The sequence below is a fragment of the Dermacentor albipictus genome, chromosome 4, assembly GCF_038994185.2.
Source record: "Dermacentor albipictus isolate Rhodes 1998 colony chromosome 4, USDA_Dalb.pri_finalv2, whole genome shotgun sequence".
Taxonomy (NCBI): Eukaryota; Metazoa; Arthropoda; class Arachnida; order Ixodida; family Ixodidae; genus Dermacentor; species Dermacentor albipictus.
This window is the reverse complement of record NC_091824.1, coordinates 81,417,911-81,432,968: the sequence shown is the minus strand read 5'-3', so window position 1 is coordinate 81,432,968 and position 15,058 is coordinate 81,417,911. Positions and strand designations below refer to the sequence as shown.

General features: G+C 43.7%; 1 protein-coding gene across 2 annotated transcripts in view; it reads right to left on the bottom strand.

Moving 5' to 3' along the window:
- The window catches only part of LOC135913349 (PTB domain-containing engulfment adapter protein 1-like), a 54,056-nt gene that overhangs the window by 18,413 nt on the left and 20,585 nt on the right, over positions 1-15,058 (bottom strand). For both annotated transcript variants that reach the window (XM_065445944.1, XM_065445945.1), the window contains 7 exons: positions 13,162-13,233; positions 12,979-13,077; positions 11,592-11,729; positions 6,580-6,696; positions 5,830-5,949; positions 2,301-2,405; positions 1,544-1,694 (listed from right to left, as the gene is read on the bottom strand). In XM_065445944.1, coding sequence (XP_065302016.1) covers positions 1,544-1,694; positions 2,301-2,405; positions 5,830-5,949; positions 6,580-6,696; positions 11,592-11,729; positions 12,979-13,077; positions 13,162-13,233 — 802 coding nt within the window. The remainder of the gene's footprint in view (positions 1-1,543; positions 1,695-2,300; positions 2,406-5,829; positions 5,950-6,579; positions 6,697-11,591; positions 11,730-12,978; positions 13,078-13,161; positions 13,234-15,058) is intronic.

The window sequence follows — 15,058 nt, the reverse complement described above, 5'->3', positions numbered from 1 at the left end:
TCCTACATTTACCTCAACTTCTCTATTACTAAAACTGTGCTCGTGATATTGATGCCTAAGGTATTCTTGAGCTTTAATTTATCAGTTTAGCTTGACTTAACATTTGCCTTTAGTGTCCCTTTAACACCTTCCCATCAATTTTAATGCATGCATCACTCTCCACTGCTGGGTGTGCTCTCTACACGAGTCTAGCCTGCATCTCATGCAAGAATGATCACATGGCCTCTTTGAACACACAGAAATGCTCACCAAACTTACACACTCTGAGCAACAAGGCCATTAAGCAAACAAAATGCCTTCAGCAGCACTGAATTTATTGCTGTTATTCACTGTTTGTCATTCTGAAAATGCCCCTCCTGCTAGGGCCAAAGAATTGGCCTGCAGTATGGTTAAATAAATAAATAAACTACAGCAAAACACAGCTAACAGAAATTTCATGCAACCAAAAAAGAAAGTCAGTGAACCGAAAATAGCATTATTGACAGTATCAATAAAATAATGAGCAAGTGCTTACTACTTCAACAAGCTTTCATTTACTGAATGAATCAGCTAATCCTGATAAGCACTTGCAGAGGCGAAGGCCTCGCGGCTATCTTCACAGTGCAATGCACACCTTTATCCGAGATATGCCTTTAACTAGTGTGTGCACATCCTGATTATTTTTTTCACCAGCGAGTCGGTTGTCAACAAATTGCCCCTCCATGGCAATGTAGCCGGCACTCTTCATCCTTGACAGCTTCCGTCGTGTGTGACATTGTATGCACAACCATGGCACCCAGTCAAAACGAAACTACCGCATTTACTCTCTGAACGAATGCACTTTTTTTTCCAAAAAAATGTGCGCAGAGTTGGGAGGTGCGTTCATTGTGCGGGGTAAAATATTGAGCTACTCTTTTTTTCCACAGCCACCTCTAAAAAGTCAGTTTCAAAATGCAAGCCATTGATTGTGATAGCAAATGTGTAGACAGCTAAATGAAGTAAGGATAGTAGTTTTAGCAGCCATATAAACTTGCAAACAGCTTCAATGCAAACTGAGTGGCAAGAATGCAGCAGGCACATAGGTATGAGCCGCCATCGACTTAGCCCCCAATGCAGTTCGTTTTCAAGATAGGGCACGCCACGGCCGTACAGTTGCTGCCAAAGAAAATGCTGCGCCACTCCTTCCCTACCCTCTCCCAGCGCCAGGCACAGACGAAGATTGCGTGTTTCCTTCCCGCTTTCCTCCCTTGTACGCAGGAAATTGAGTCGCGGTCATCTACGCTCCTTGGGCGTGGTTGTGCAATACACAGTTACTGCCAGAGTACAATGCCACCCATATATGCAGCTGCACAATGCATTGAAAGCAGTTCAGGCATTTTGTAGCGAGTGAAATGGCAAAGTTAATAGAATGACGACATTGCGGCGCTTATGTGCAGCTGTACTTACTTAATCTTCTGAGCTGTCTTCTTTTATTTGAAAGTGAAAGAGGCATAGAAGCATTTAAAACACGACACAGGCGAATAGCCGAAGTTTATTTTGAAGCACAACCATAAGGAAAACTCACCGTTGGTGGATACCTCTGAACACCCATTCGTTTTGGCTTGTACTTGCTCAGTCTCTGCTCTAGGATTGAAATCCTCCAGGTCATCCATGGACAAGTTTTCAAGACGTGTGCCAACAGTTGGCACTGTCAGGCCAAAGAGGTCTTGTGAATGCTGCATTCAACCCAGAGTGAGAAAAGTGAACGGTGTACACCTGGCTGCCCTTGGAAAAGAAACTTGCTGAGGATGGCCTTTATATGAAGTGGTAAATGATAGTGTTTCCCAGGGGTTTGAAATCTTACATCTGGACAGTGGCGCACGAGATGCTGTAGTACAGGCTTTTAAGCAGTTCTGACCACCCAAGTTCTTTAAAATGTGCCTGAACCTAAGTACCATGCAAGAGATCTCATTGTCCGCCCCCTTCCTGTGGAAATCACTGTGGAAATAAAGCTCAAATTTAAAGGAAACAGGCGTTCAATGAATAAGCAAAGCTCAATACACAAAAAAGTTAATTTCGCTCTCATTATATTGCTGCCATTGTGGCCGAGGATTGGGCAAGCTACCGCGCACTCAGAATTCCATTATCACAGGGTCACTGTGCTGGTTTTTACAACACACATCAGTGTGATGATGAGCCTACAATGCAAAGAAAACAGTTGACATGCCCCCAACAGTTTCTTCACACACAGACATGTTTTATTAAACAGGAGCTGAAAGGCTATGTGATCCCTGCATATGCTGACGCTGTCGTTAGTATAAATAAATAAAACACATCTTTACCTGGCCATGGTCGGCAGTGCGGGGAGGCAATGGCGGTGGTAGAGGCTCTGGAACCACATTACTTGAGCTGGGTTTGCTGGTTCCATTCGTCGAGATCGCCCGCACCTGTGACAGCAGACAAGCCAGTTGTGCAACACCTATGAACGACAACGCGTGTGTACAGCTTCAAGGCAGGAAAAGTGGCAGCTTGCTACTTAGTGCAAGTCCAACAGCTTATCTGCTTGAAAATGCAACCTTTCACTGAAGCACTTGACACCTCTCAGCAGCTTCCAATGCATTGCAGCTGCATGCCTTCCATATTGCCCATGCTCTTAAATAGTCCCGAAAAAAAAAAAAGTGACACTGATAGCACTCTCCCTACAGTCTTCTGATAACTACCAGTGTTATCAGAAGTACAGTTAGCTGTAAAAATTACACGCTCCTTTTGAGGATGCATCTATCTTGGAGAAAGACAACTCCCCAGTAATGACCTGTTATCTACGAGTGCTTGCATCCGAGATCAAGCCATCACATGCAAGAACTTGGACACTTTGTAAGATAGACACATCTCTAAAACTGGTACCTTGCTTTTACAGCTGGTACTGTCAGTCATAGGATTTAGTGTTGCTAATACCATAGTTCAGTTCTGTACCAATACAGCACAGCTGCCTCAAGTGGTCCTTTATTGCTCCTTTTTAAAGTGCACATATGTGTGGGGAGTACACTACTTCAGGTATTTTTCAGACATGCTCAATTATTTAGACTGTCAGCTCTATCATGCAGTGCATAGCAAGAATGCACTATAATGACGACCTAAAGTAGTGCGCAAGACTGTTTGAAAACGCGTCATTCTGGATGATGAATAAAGTTGTAATCAATTAAAATACAGTGCAGTCCACTTATAACGATATGAAGAAGAATTAAAAATCCATTAGTTACAACTGATCATTGCTACATCTGGACTGCTTTAAAAAAAACTGCCAAACATACCTTTACATTCATTCATTCTTAATGTACAGCTTATTTTACAAAATACAAAAGCATTACTGGACCTATAGCCATAACTGACACCAAATTTGCCACTTACAATAAAAAATTGCCGTTGCAGAAAGTAGGCTGTCAAAAATGAAATGTTCATTTATGCCTCTAAGCAGTGTGCCAAGCATTAGGCACGCTGAAATAGAAATCTGCACTTGCTTTCGCAGAAGTTTCAGGTTCACAACTGTGGTGTGCATCGCGTCCAGCAGCTGCGTGAACACTGGCGGCTATACTTTAGCACGCATGAAATCGGTGAATGACTATTGATGACAGTGCACTTTGCGTGAACATTGGGGTCTGTGTCAAAGGCGGGCCACTGTCAATCTAGTCAATGCTGCTGCTGTCGTTACCTCCGTCACACCCTGCCGCCGTCTGTGTCGCGACAACGATTGCCCCGGCGGAGATTCTTCGCAGAACGAGGCAGCACTATCTGCACTCAGAAACTCTTCCAACGAACCACTGCCTATTTTATTGCCAGTAGCGAAGCGGTCCCAGAATTCGCTAATGTCAGTGGCTGCCATCCTGCTGGTTTCACACATGGGGAGGTTTAGCCCTGGCACTCAAAGTCCGCCATTTCTGTTGATGCGCTTGATCCCTGCTTCAAGCCTTAATGATCGTGGCGGTGCTCGCAGTTTTGAGAATTGTGAATATCGTTGCCTGCGCGAGCTCGTACTTTTAGTCTTGCGAAATTTGCAGCTTCGCCCCAAGCGACACAGGTTTGCACTTTGTCGGCGCACCGACCACTGTTTCCGTAGCGCATTTCCGCGCTTGCTGAGGGAGATTGTAGAAAGGAAGTGCAGAGGTGCGGTTTGCTTCGCGCTTTTTTATTCAGTTTTTTTTTCTCTGAACACAAGCCGGCGACGCGGACGCGAAGGAGCTGGTGCAATATTGTGGGAGGCTGCGCCAACTTGCGATGCTCTCCGTGGCTCTCGCAATCGGCACACTGGCAGGACAGGCTGCACAGTAATGGCGGCAGATACAAACTAGCATACGCAAACTTTCTGCCCCATTTCAGTTAAGAGGAATTTAGCAATTTTCCAATTTATTCTGCTTGTAAAATGCCGCCCTAAAGGCAGAATTTTGATGGTTATGTCCGATATGCGGTGAATAATATCACTATATACGTTTTTTCTTATAGCATTAATGCAAAAGTTCATACTCTGAAGTAGACTCATCGTTATAACAGATATATTTGTATATGTGGTGTCGTTATAAGTGGACTGCTATGTAGTCGCATTCTGTGGGGCTTCCTTCCATGGGGCGGTTTGCATTTCATGGGACTTTCTCAGGGATGTATCAGTTTTCCAAGGGCTGTTTGGCCACTAGGCACAACAGCTTCAATGACTCGTGCGCTGGTTACAGTTGCGAGGCATAAAATATGTTCCAGGACATTGAATTCATGCAATGCAAACAGAAACAATACAAAAACAGGGCCTGGCAATGCAGCCTGGTCACTCACAAATGAAACCTACTTGTGATTCACCACCTTGCGGTGGTCACTTCCAAATAGACTACTTGTGATCTCAGTGCTTCGCCACACTGCAACAACTACACTGGATAGTGTGTTGGTAAATAGGGTGCACAGAACTGCCGAGCATTGAAACACATAATGTAGTTCAATAAAAGATGAAGTAAAGCTCAAACCAAATGAAAAATCTTTAGGGCTACTCACAAGGTACGTTAAAATGAAATTGTGTACATATTGTGCAAATTCTGAAATTTCAGCTTATAAATCAAATTCTCCTGGAATAGCATCAAATATTCCTGTAGACAGACAACCAAATCAAACCTGAATACAAAATCATTTCACAACAAGAATGAATTCAATTGTGTGGTTTAACGTTGCAAAGCTGCACAGTAGTCTATGAGGGATGCTGCATTGCAAGGGCTCTGGATTAATTCTGAGCGCATGTGGCTTCCTAATGCACACCCAAAGCACTGTACGCGAATGTTTTTGCACCCTGCCGCCATGCCCAGGAGTGAAACTGGCAACGAATTTGTGTTTAACAGCAGACACCCCAACTAATGAGCCACTAAGGTGAATAAAGGAAAGTTTAACACAATTTATGTAATGCCACCGTAGCAATGACTTCAAAGATTTGTAACTCGGCCACAAGCTCACCTCTGAGGCCATGATGGCATGGTAGCTATTCCAAGGCTTTTATCGATTCAAATTTATAGGCATTAGAAAATTGCATGGAATTATTGGGGCAATCAGGGTTTGATTTCAATTCGAAATTTAAATACCATATTTTTCCACATACACCTCCCACCCCTACTTACAAGAGCCTGGAAAAAAAGAAATTCTGTACATATAACCCATGGCAATAACTGCGTACAACAGTGCTCACATCTTTGCAAAAACAGTTTCCATTCGCGGATGCACGACTCGTCCATATCGTTTCTTGAGCCAGCGGCACATATTTGGACAGCTAAATTTTTCATGCCCTTTCGCAGGTGACTATTATCTGGCTTCCCAACAACGTAAACAAGCATAAGTGAAAAGCCAAACCTTAGCCTTTGGCTTGTGATTGGTCGTCTCGGTAGGGGAGGAAATGTCGTCACCATGCGAGTAATCCCCGTCACGAAGACACTTGCGCAATCGACTGTTCTCTTCTTCCAGGTCTTGCACCTTCACACACAACAGAAAAAGCACCGTCAAACTAGCAAATGTATGCAAGTACACGAACAAATGCAACTGGATTGTAAGTCTACAAGGGTGACTACTTCTGCACATGTTTAAATACACAACAAACTAAAGACAATCCAAGTAGCTCTGAGTCAATGACTGCGCTAAGAAGCACCACTGCAACATACTATTTCACATGACCTGTAACCACGGCCATACAACGAAACAAATGTTTGCATAAGCAATGACTGGTCTTTATTTGAATGCCACTGTGTAAAGCTCAGTGCGAACACTTATGTTCTTTTGGCAATTAAGGTTCTGTAAACTTTGTACACAAGGTCGGCACCACATTGAGCAAACGATGGTAATGCATTTCAATCAACAAAGTTTTACGTCCCCTATGCATGTCTCATAGACAGTGCACTCCCTTCCAGCTAGGAGGCACAGCCACATGTGGGCATTCTCTGTTGCTTGCAATGAGGTGGAATGTGCAACAGAGTTGGCCCCACACGCATGACAGGCAATGGAAAGGAGTCATCTTGTGGAGAGGGGGCTTTCGAGGTGCAGTTTGAAAACAGACCGTAACCTAATTGCATTGGTCACTGGTAGCAGAAAGAAGCGGCAACAACTCACCCTTTTTTGGAGAATCATGAACTGTTTCCTCATCTCAAGGTCTCTGCCTGAAGTTTCAAGAAACTTCCTGTAAGCCAGGTCAAATGCCTGCCCTATGGTCAGTGTGATTTCTTCGGCCTGTAGGAAATCAGAGAAGTAACAGTAAGAGCACTTCAAGCTTCGATTAAATGACAGCTTGAAAGAAAGCCATCTTTGTAAAAAATGATGCATCCACCCAATTATGCAGAACACCATATCACAGGGCCGAATGTAAGAACTGCTGTCACACTAAACCTAGCTGCAGGACTTGTCATAGCAGATGAATAATCGTATTTACTTGCGTGATGATTGCACCCCTGAATTTGCGTCAATTTTTGTTGATGCAAATTCAGGGGTGCAATCATTGCGCGAATTAAATTTTCTGCAAAACGAAAAAAAAAAATTTTATTTTTCATCCCGCATTTGCTGCGGTATGACAACAGGTCAACAAACAGGTGACTGCCGCTGTAACAGTGCGGGACACCAAAACAAAAATCCCAGCCGGTGGACCAAACCGAACGCGCCAAACGCGATTTTTTCTTCTTCTTGCGAGTACATTACGTGCATTGAAACAGTTTCTTCTGTATCAGTAATGAACAATATTGTTAATATCGGCAAGTTTGCAGCAAGAATGCAGCCATGTCCACATTGAGGGGACAGAAGCAGATGGGCATGCTTAGCTGCCAGTGACAGAAACATTATGGGCTTGCTGCAAAAACTGCGGCATTCGTCTTCACTATGTACTATCCTAATACGGCACATTTCCACTAAGGGTGGGTGAATATCTTAGCTGTGTTACAAGCATCGTGTATGAACAGGGTGCACTTTTAACATATCAGTGTAAACGTGGCTACTATCGTCGCTGCTCACGATTTGTTGCGTGCCCACGAGTACAGACGAAAGGAACAGAAAGCCGCCTTTCTTGTTGCCGACCACAACCATTATAAAGCCTACAAATAATAAGCCAAGGCAAGTTTGGTTGTAGCTTTTCTTTTCATGGAAGTGCAAAAAGTGATGAAAGGAATGAAATGGGGCATCTGCTTAAGAATGTTTGGTGCGTGCAGACTGCTTGGTATGTCTTGAGTCGTTCGCATGGCATTCGACAGATGGTAAGCGTGATCATTAGCTAGACTTGGCACACAACATATTGCTGTGGCGAGTTCAGGGTGCAATCATTACACTGGAAAGAAAAATTGAATTTTGAGGACAAAATTCAGGGGTGTGATCATTAGGCAAGTGTGAGCATCACGCAAGTAAATATGGTACACCCGTATCCAGAAGACTGTCCTTCGGAAATAGTATTGCAGGGCATGCCCATACCATATATGTGCAAGAAGAAAGGAAGTAGCAATACTCCACAATATATATACAGTAAAACCTTGTTAAATGGTACCCACTTAAACAGCAGTTTCGCTTTAGAAGTAGTAAGGTCAAATCCTCAACTCAGCGGCCATTGAACATAATATGTTTTGTATCCGCATAAACCATACCAGCTTATTGCGTATGTATCAGTTAACATGTAGCGCTCCCACTTTTCGTTGCACAACACAGCAGTGCGTCGTCTCCATAGGGCGGCCCAGCAGAACAACAAGCCTCAAAGATCAGAACAAAGGTCTCCAAGTGCCCTGTGCATTTGCGCATGAAGCCACATCAACATCATTGCGGCACCGTGCCAGAGCGTTGTGGCGTCATGCAAGCAAGGACTTGCGTCATGCCAAAGCTCTGATAAAAAAGACGCCAGGTGCTCAGCATAGAAGAAAAATTAGGCATTGTTTGTGCCATCGAACGTGACACGAAGTTTGCCCTGGCACGCGATATGGATCTATCGTTGACTACAGTGTGTGGCATTTGGAATGCGAAGTTTCTTGACAGAGCTGCTCCGACCGCGAAGAGATGCAAGCTACGAAGTTGAACTTTTTGCCATTGTTGCCTCTGTTGTTGCTGTAGTGTCGCCTAGCGACAGTGATAAGGATGACACGGAATGTGACAGCACAGGCGATTCAGGCCTGACAGTGGCAGAAGCTGCGTGTTATGTCAGCTTCACGAATGCAATCATCACGACGAGAACAGCACCTCGCAATGAAAAGGTGCCCTGCAGCTTCTGCAACGGCAATGAGGAATCTGACATGCGAGTGTTTGCCGAGAAGAGGGGGCTGTCTGAAAAGCTGGCTCACAGCTTCATTAAGTTTGAGGCTGCTGTCGTTGCTGCTAGGCCACCACGGCATCAAATGAAAATAACACTTTTGTCGCGCGATGTGAATAAATACTGCATGTTTTTTCCCCTTTCATCGTACTCTCTCCGAGTTCCATTTTTGACAGGTAAGTGGGCGATCTCATGCTATTTCGGTTAAGCAGTACTACCGTTTAGCACATACTTTTTCCGAGCACCGGCCAACTACAGTTTAACGAGGTTTCACTGTATACAGTCGAACCCACTTTTAACGATACTGGTTTTAACAATGTATTGGTTATAACAATGAAAAGTCGCTGCACCATCAACTTTTATATGGTTCCTATGGGGGAAATAACCTGCTTACTACAATGTCCCCATGCTGCATTATAGGTTATAATGATTAAGTCTGGTTGCTGGGTGTCCGTGCCGAAAGGTAATGGAATGCGAAATCCTTGAAAAGAAAAAAGAAAAAGTGAAATTCGAGCCACTGCACGATCGCCCGCCACCCCAACTGCCGCCGCATGCTTCTCTCTGCCTATCACCTTTCCACCCCTCCAAACACAAATGGAATGCGCCCATAGCTCTGCGCCACACCACCCTCCAAAAAACGAATGGACCATGCAAACTGCACTAACGCTGCCGGCGCAGCTCCCAGATTGCTTGCTGGGCCCTCACAGTTGGTTCTTTATTCTATGGTCCTCATTCTGCGCAATTCTGCTAAGACATTATGTTGCTCGTGCTCGCCGTTGTGCGTTGCGCCGAAGTCATTCCTGGCCATGTTTCTCAGCCTTGTTCGACTTGCCGCCAAAATGGAAGATGGCTGATCCGCCCGCTAATCACCGGCAATGCACGACACTGCCGGTGAAAAGAAAGCGCACTGCTATAGGTTTGGAAGCTAAGTGCTTGTAACAAATGAGGCGATCATTGCAAACATACTTGCATAGGATAGTGACAGTGATGGCTATGACGGCAGCGCCAACGTGATCAGGCAGGCTGCCTGAACATTATTCCTGCGGGAGGTCCTGTAGATGATTCAGTCTCTCAGGGGCTTGTTTTTCCGAGGGACCTTCCACTTCACTACGTGGAGCACCCGTATGCCTTGGAGAAGGATGCCAGCGAGCTTCGCGTAATGCAAGTGAGCCTGACGGACATGCGGTTTTCTCGTGGAAGTACATGGGGAGATGCTTGTGGCGATCTCGCTCCAGCATTTTTTCTAGATTTCTCAAACTGAGATGCTGCTGCGGGAACCTTCCCGCATTTTTTAAAAGGCGCCTTTTGGGGCCATCGAAGCGATGCCTCGGTGAGCTCCGTATGTCACTTGCCGCCCATGACCTTTCTTTGCAGTTGTTACGCCAGTGTCATTCTTGAACGCTGGCAGCCGTGGCTTGTTAACAATACATGATCGGAGTGCGCAGGAAGCAGAGTTAAGCAGTTCAACGAGTCAACACAATCAGAAACCGGATGGAGGAAGGTGGTAGGGGGAACTGGCCTCCCTACCATTATAGTTCACTCGAAACAGCTATACCATCCCCCGTTTTTTTTTTTTCATGCAACCCAGTTACAACAATAGAATTTTTGTGGCACTTGAATATTGTTATAAGTGGGCTCAACTGTGTGTGTGTGTTTGTATTCTGGGGTTTAGAGTGCTAGGACCCCAATATATTTATGAAACATCTCATAGTGGGGGACTCCACTATAATTTTGACCACCAGGGGTGTTCTTTGACAAGCACTTAAATCTAAGTTTAGTGTTCTTGCATTTTGCCCATCAAGATGCAGCTTCTGCAGCAGAGATTGAAGACATGACCTCAAGCTCAGAAGTAAAGCCACAGCCACCAAGCTACTGTAGCAGGTATTCAATTTTTAGGCAAGCAACCAACGTAAAAGGACATCCTAAAGCCAAGAAAAGGAAAAGAGAAATGAATAAAATTTATGATGCTATAATTTATATGAGGGTTATTCATGAAGGAAAAGTAAAAAAAAAAGTAGAAAGTGTAACTCTGCTGCCAGTGGCATCAAGATCTGCAGCCTCTGCATGCTGCCTGCAGGGCTCTACCAACTGAGCTACAACGGCAGTTTCTGTCGCTTTGGCAGATATTTCTGCACAATTGCCACTACATATCTTGTCTTGAAATGTATAATCTAGCCATACACATAAACCACGTACCATGCTAAAGCGTCTAGACAAAAACCTACATGTATAAGCCACACAGATGTCCACAAAGGAAAGCAGACATCTGCACAAACCAGTCCCACACAATTGGTGTATTTGCACATATATACACAAATTTTGCCAGAATGTCAGAGAACCCTTAGTTTATAAGCTAGAAGTTCTAACACAAAGCCGTACTTAAAGAAAAATAAAGTTTTTGGGAATGTAATCAGTGTCAATATTGGCCTGATTAAGCGAGTGGAATACAATATGGAACATAATGGCTTGGTCTATTTAAGTATGGAAGTCATAAGAATTCCACACATGTAACAAGTGTCCAAAGTTTGGAAGAGTTTCTTAATGTAAATGGTCAACCTGCACTCGGAGTTGCCGAAAGTTCTTTCACTCCCACTTCCCATTTCATTATATGACTGTTCTATTAGACCCTAATGTTTGTTCATTGTTATTTTTATCTGTTTCCTGGTAGTCCTCATAATGGCTTTGCTTACAGAATCACAAATAATGCAGTGTGTTCATTGTGGGGATTATGGCAAATCACACATGAAAAGCACTTAAAAGGATTGATGTAGCACACAGGAGCTAAGACACTCCAGAGCTGAGCAAGGGCAACACAGCTTTGCTGCAGTTGGGTAAATATAGTGCTACTCACCAACTTTTCGCTGGAGAACACAAAGCACGAGTGCCGTTCGCCATCCGACTCCTTGGCAATGAAGCTGAACGACTTCTTGTCAGTTTTGTCATCCGCACAGTAGGAGATACGATGCAGCGGGTGCTGGTGAAATATCCTCTGCAACCCAAAGGGCAACCAGCTCGTGACACGAGAGTAGAGCACTGAGCAGATTCTTAACGCCACTGCATAGAATAAAGCGCAATACAGATTTCCCACAAGCTGGTCTATTCAAGGAAACTATCTGATTAGTCTTCCAGAATTCACCGCTAATATTTGAAGTGAGCAGCTGCAGATTAAAATTTCATCCAGCCCTTCTGGTCCAATGGTTCCTGCAATATTTAGAAAATCAAACAAAACTATTTTTGGAAATGTGAGTCAGCAATGCTAATGAACCAGTATGTTGACATTGTGTTGCAAATAAATATGGCTCTCCTTGAAATTTTGCCAATGTCCATGCACCACATCACGTTAAGGTTAGGCTCTAGTTTTGGAGCCTGCTGCCCAAACCATGTAACCAGCCTTGGGCGCAGAGCTGTATGTAACGAATTGTATGTAATTACTTGTAATCAATTATATTTTTTGATAGTACGTATTGTAATCAAACTATTACTTTGTTTACTTAGAAATTCTCACTGGAATTCAATTACTTTTCCCAATAACCAAGCGCATGTAACCAGTTACCTTATTGACGAAACAAGCTGTAGCAGAGATAATGCATTTGAGTCTGAGGAACCACATGCGTACACAACACACGAAGTTTCTCATGTTTCATGAGAAGAACCTTCAATTCATTGCCAAAAAGTCCAGTGTGAATTTTTTACTTTCATTTTCCCCAACTTTTGGCATTCAGATGCAAGCAATACAAATGTTCATTTAAAAAATTTGGACCAGGAAGGGCAATGACTACTGAAGATTTTGGCCAACTTTCTCTCATCAATATACAAGAAGAGTTCAAGCTTAAGTATTTGAATAGCAGTATAGTAAGGTATGTCTCTAAACTGTTGAAAATGTAGTGCAGTTAGTGCCAATGAAACATGAGCACGAAAAATATGCACGTGCACACAGATAAGGCACCTGCAATTTTGCAACTTATCTGTTCCAAATGGAATTTCACCACTCAGTATTAGTGAATTTCTAGAACAAGTATTACTGGGAGCTCTGACACAGGTACTTCATGTATCTTGACCCAACGTGGTAGTACATTCTCATCCCTTGTGAAAACATGTTAGTCATGCTATCTAATCATATGAACTGGCACTAGTGCTACAGCAGCCAAAGCACAAAAGTTTGCATCCAACTGAAAACTTGTTTGCTGGTTGCACCAGCAGCATGAACACTACAGTGAAAAATGTAAACAGAAACATACCTTTGTTTTGGGATCTTGCACGGCAACACCATCAACTGAAATCGTTAGCTCCACCTTCGGTACCTTGCCCCCTTCAGACCTCTTCAGCTGCTGATTAAACTGCAATGAGAGTCACTCGATCAAGCACCTGGAGCAACATATTTTGACATAATGCAAATCACATCATATGTAAAATGTGTATACCTTGAGCTTGCGTATTCCTTCTCGTACCACTTCAATGCCTTTGGGCTGTTCCACTTCAGTGAAGCCGAGAAACTGGGGAATAAAGCAAGGCAGTGCACAAAATGTCCTGTTAAGTATGGAGCAAGCAGTATATACAGCTTACGAAGAATTAACGCAAGCAGTTGCACAGAGTACACAGTTAACAGGAGATGCACAAGCCTAAATGCTGTAGTAGTCAAATGTAAGGACCCAGACATGCACAATCAAAATGTGCCCAAGTTTCTTAATCGTGCTGGTCTGCGTGTTAAACAATGCCACTACTAAATGTTGGTACTTACAATGAGATTGCAACTAAGTAACTGCTTGCGATACTTGTAGACATAGTAGGTGAACATAGACGTGCATAGCTGTCCATAAGTAACAACTCATTCTCTAGAGGACTACATTTTATTAGAACTCTAAACTCAAGATAATTCAAGCATAAATTCATAGTTGCTGGTTTTGCACTAGCACGCGTTGACTACATGCAAGATAATTATGATTTTTATAACAGCAGAAATAGATTACAATGCTAAAGGCATGAATCTTGGAGTTGCAGTAAATATTGATTGATGCAGTATAACATCCTAAGGAGATAATGAAACAGAGGGCTTCAGGCGCGAATCTTGAGAGTTTCAGTAAATATCGATTGATACACTTTAATATCCTAAGGAGATAATGAAACAGAGGGCTTCAGGTTAGTTTTGCCCACCTGCAGTTCCACAACATTCCCTCAAAGCCCCAGTACCAGAGTATTTTTGCAATTTAGCTTAAAGGGGGCATGACACTCAATTTTCAATCATAATTGTATTGTGTGAGGTAATCCTTGTGTGTTCAAGAACATGTTGGCAAAATTTTAGTGCATATGAGCCAGCACGTAATTTGTAATTGAATTTTTTATATTACACTTGAACGGCATAACAGCAAAGTAACACTAGCACACTCGCGAGCCACGACGTCACAAGCTGCATGCTTTTGAGCGAGTATGTATATCTGGTGAAGAACCGGTGTTTCAGCTGCGCACACATGCACGAAACTCCTACTTTGTTCAGCTTGCCATTGGAATTGTTCAACTTGCAGCGGCTGAAACAATGCCACTGTGGCACCTGTGCAGCACTGCAGAGTGCCAAAGTGAACGGAGCAAGGGGTGCTTCGTATCGTACTTCCAAGTTCCTTAAGGAGCCTGTCAAGCGTAAGGCTTGGGAGATGAATGTGGGAAGAAAGGACTGGCACTCATCTGATGCTTTTGTTTGGTTCTCTGAACAATTCATGCCACACTGCTACAATGATGATTTGCATTTGCTCCCCGAGTTTACGATGCCCATGAAAAAGCTGAGGCTGCAGCCAGACGCAATGCCGACTATGTTGGTGCACCGACCCATTTGGTCCACAACAAAGCCACCATGGCAAACCTAATTAGCCAGTGACATGATTTTATTACATACGGATTTGCATGTACCGGCTGGCACATGCAAATCTCGTAGGCCACGTTTCGTCACTTGAGGTGGTGGCAATTAGGTCAAAGCCAAATGCGCAGTGTATACTACGCCATCACTGCTTCTGCTGTTCGCTTGATTCATCATGCGAAGTTGGTGGTGTAGAGGACATGACGCATGATATCAGGAGCAAATACGGCAACAAACGGCAGCTATGCTGCAACATCACATGGTGCTGTGGCCGATTTTGTAGCAGACAATGGTTCAGTTTTATGTAGCGCATGACGTTACACGGTTTGGCAACATGGCGGTGGGTGCCAGAGGGCAGGACTTAGAGCCGGCAAGTTGCAGCTCTTATTTTGGACAGAAATTTGTTTTTGCGCTTTCACTGCCTGGTTTTTACATGTGTATAGCCATAATAGGCCCTCTACTACAATTTCTCG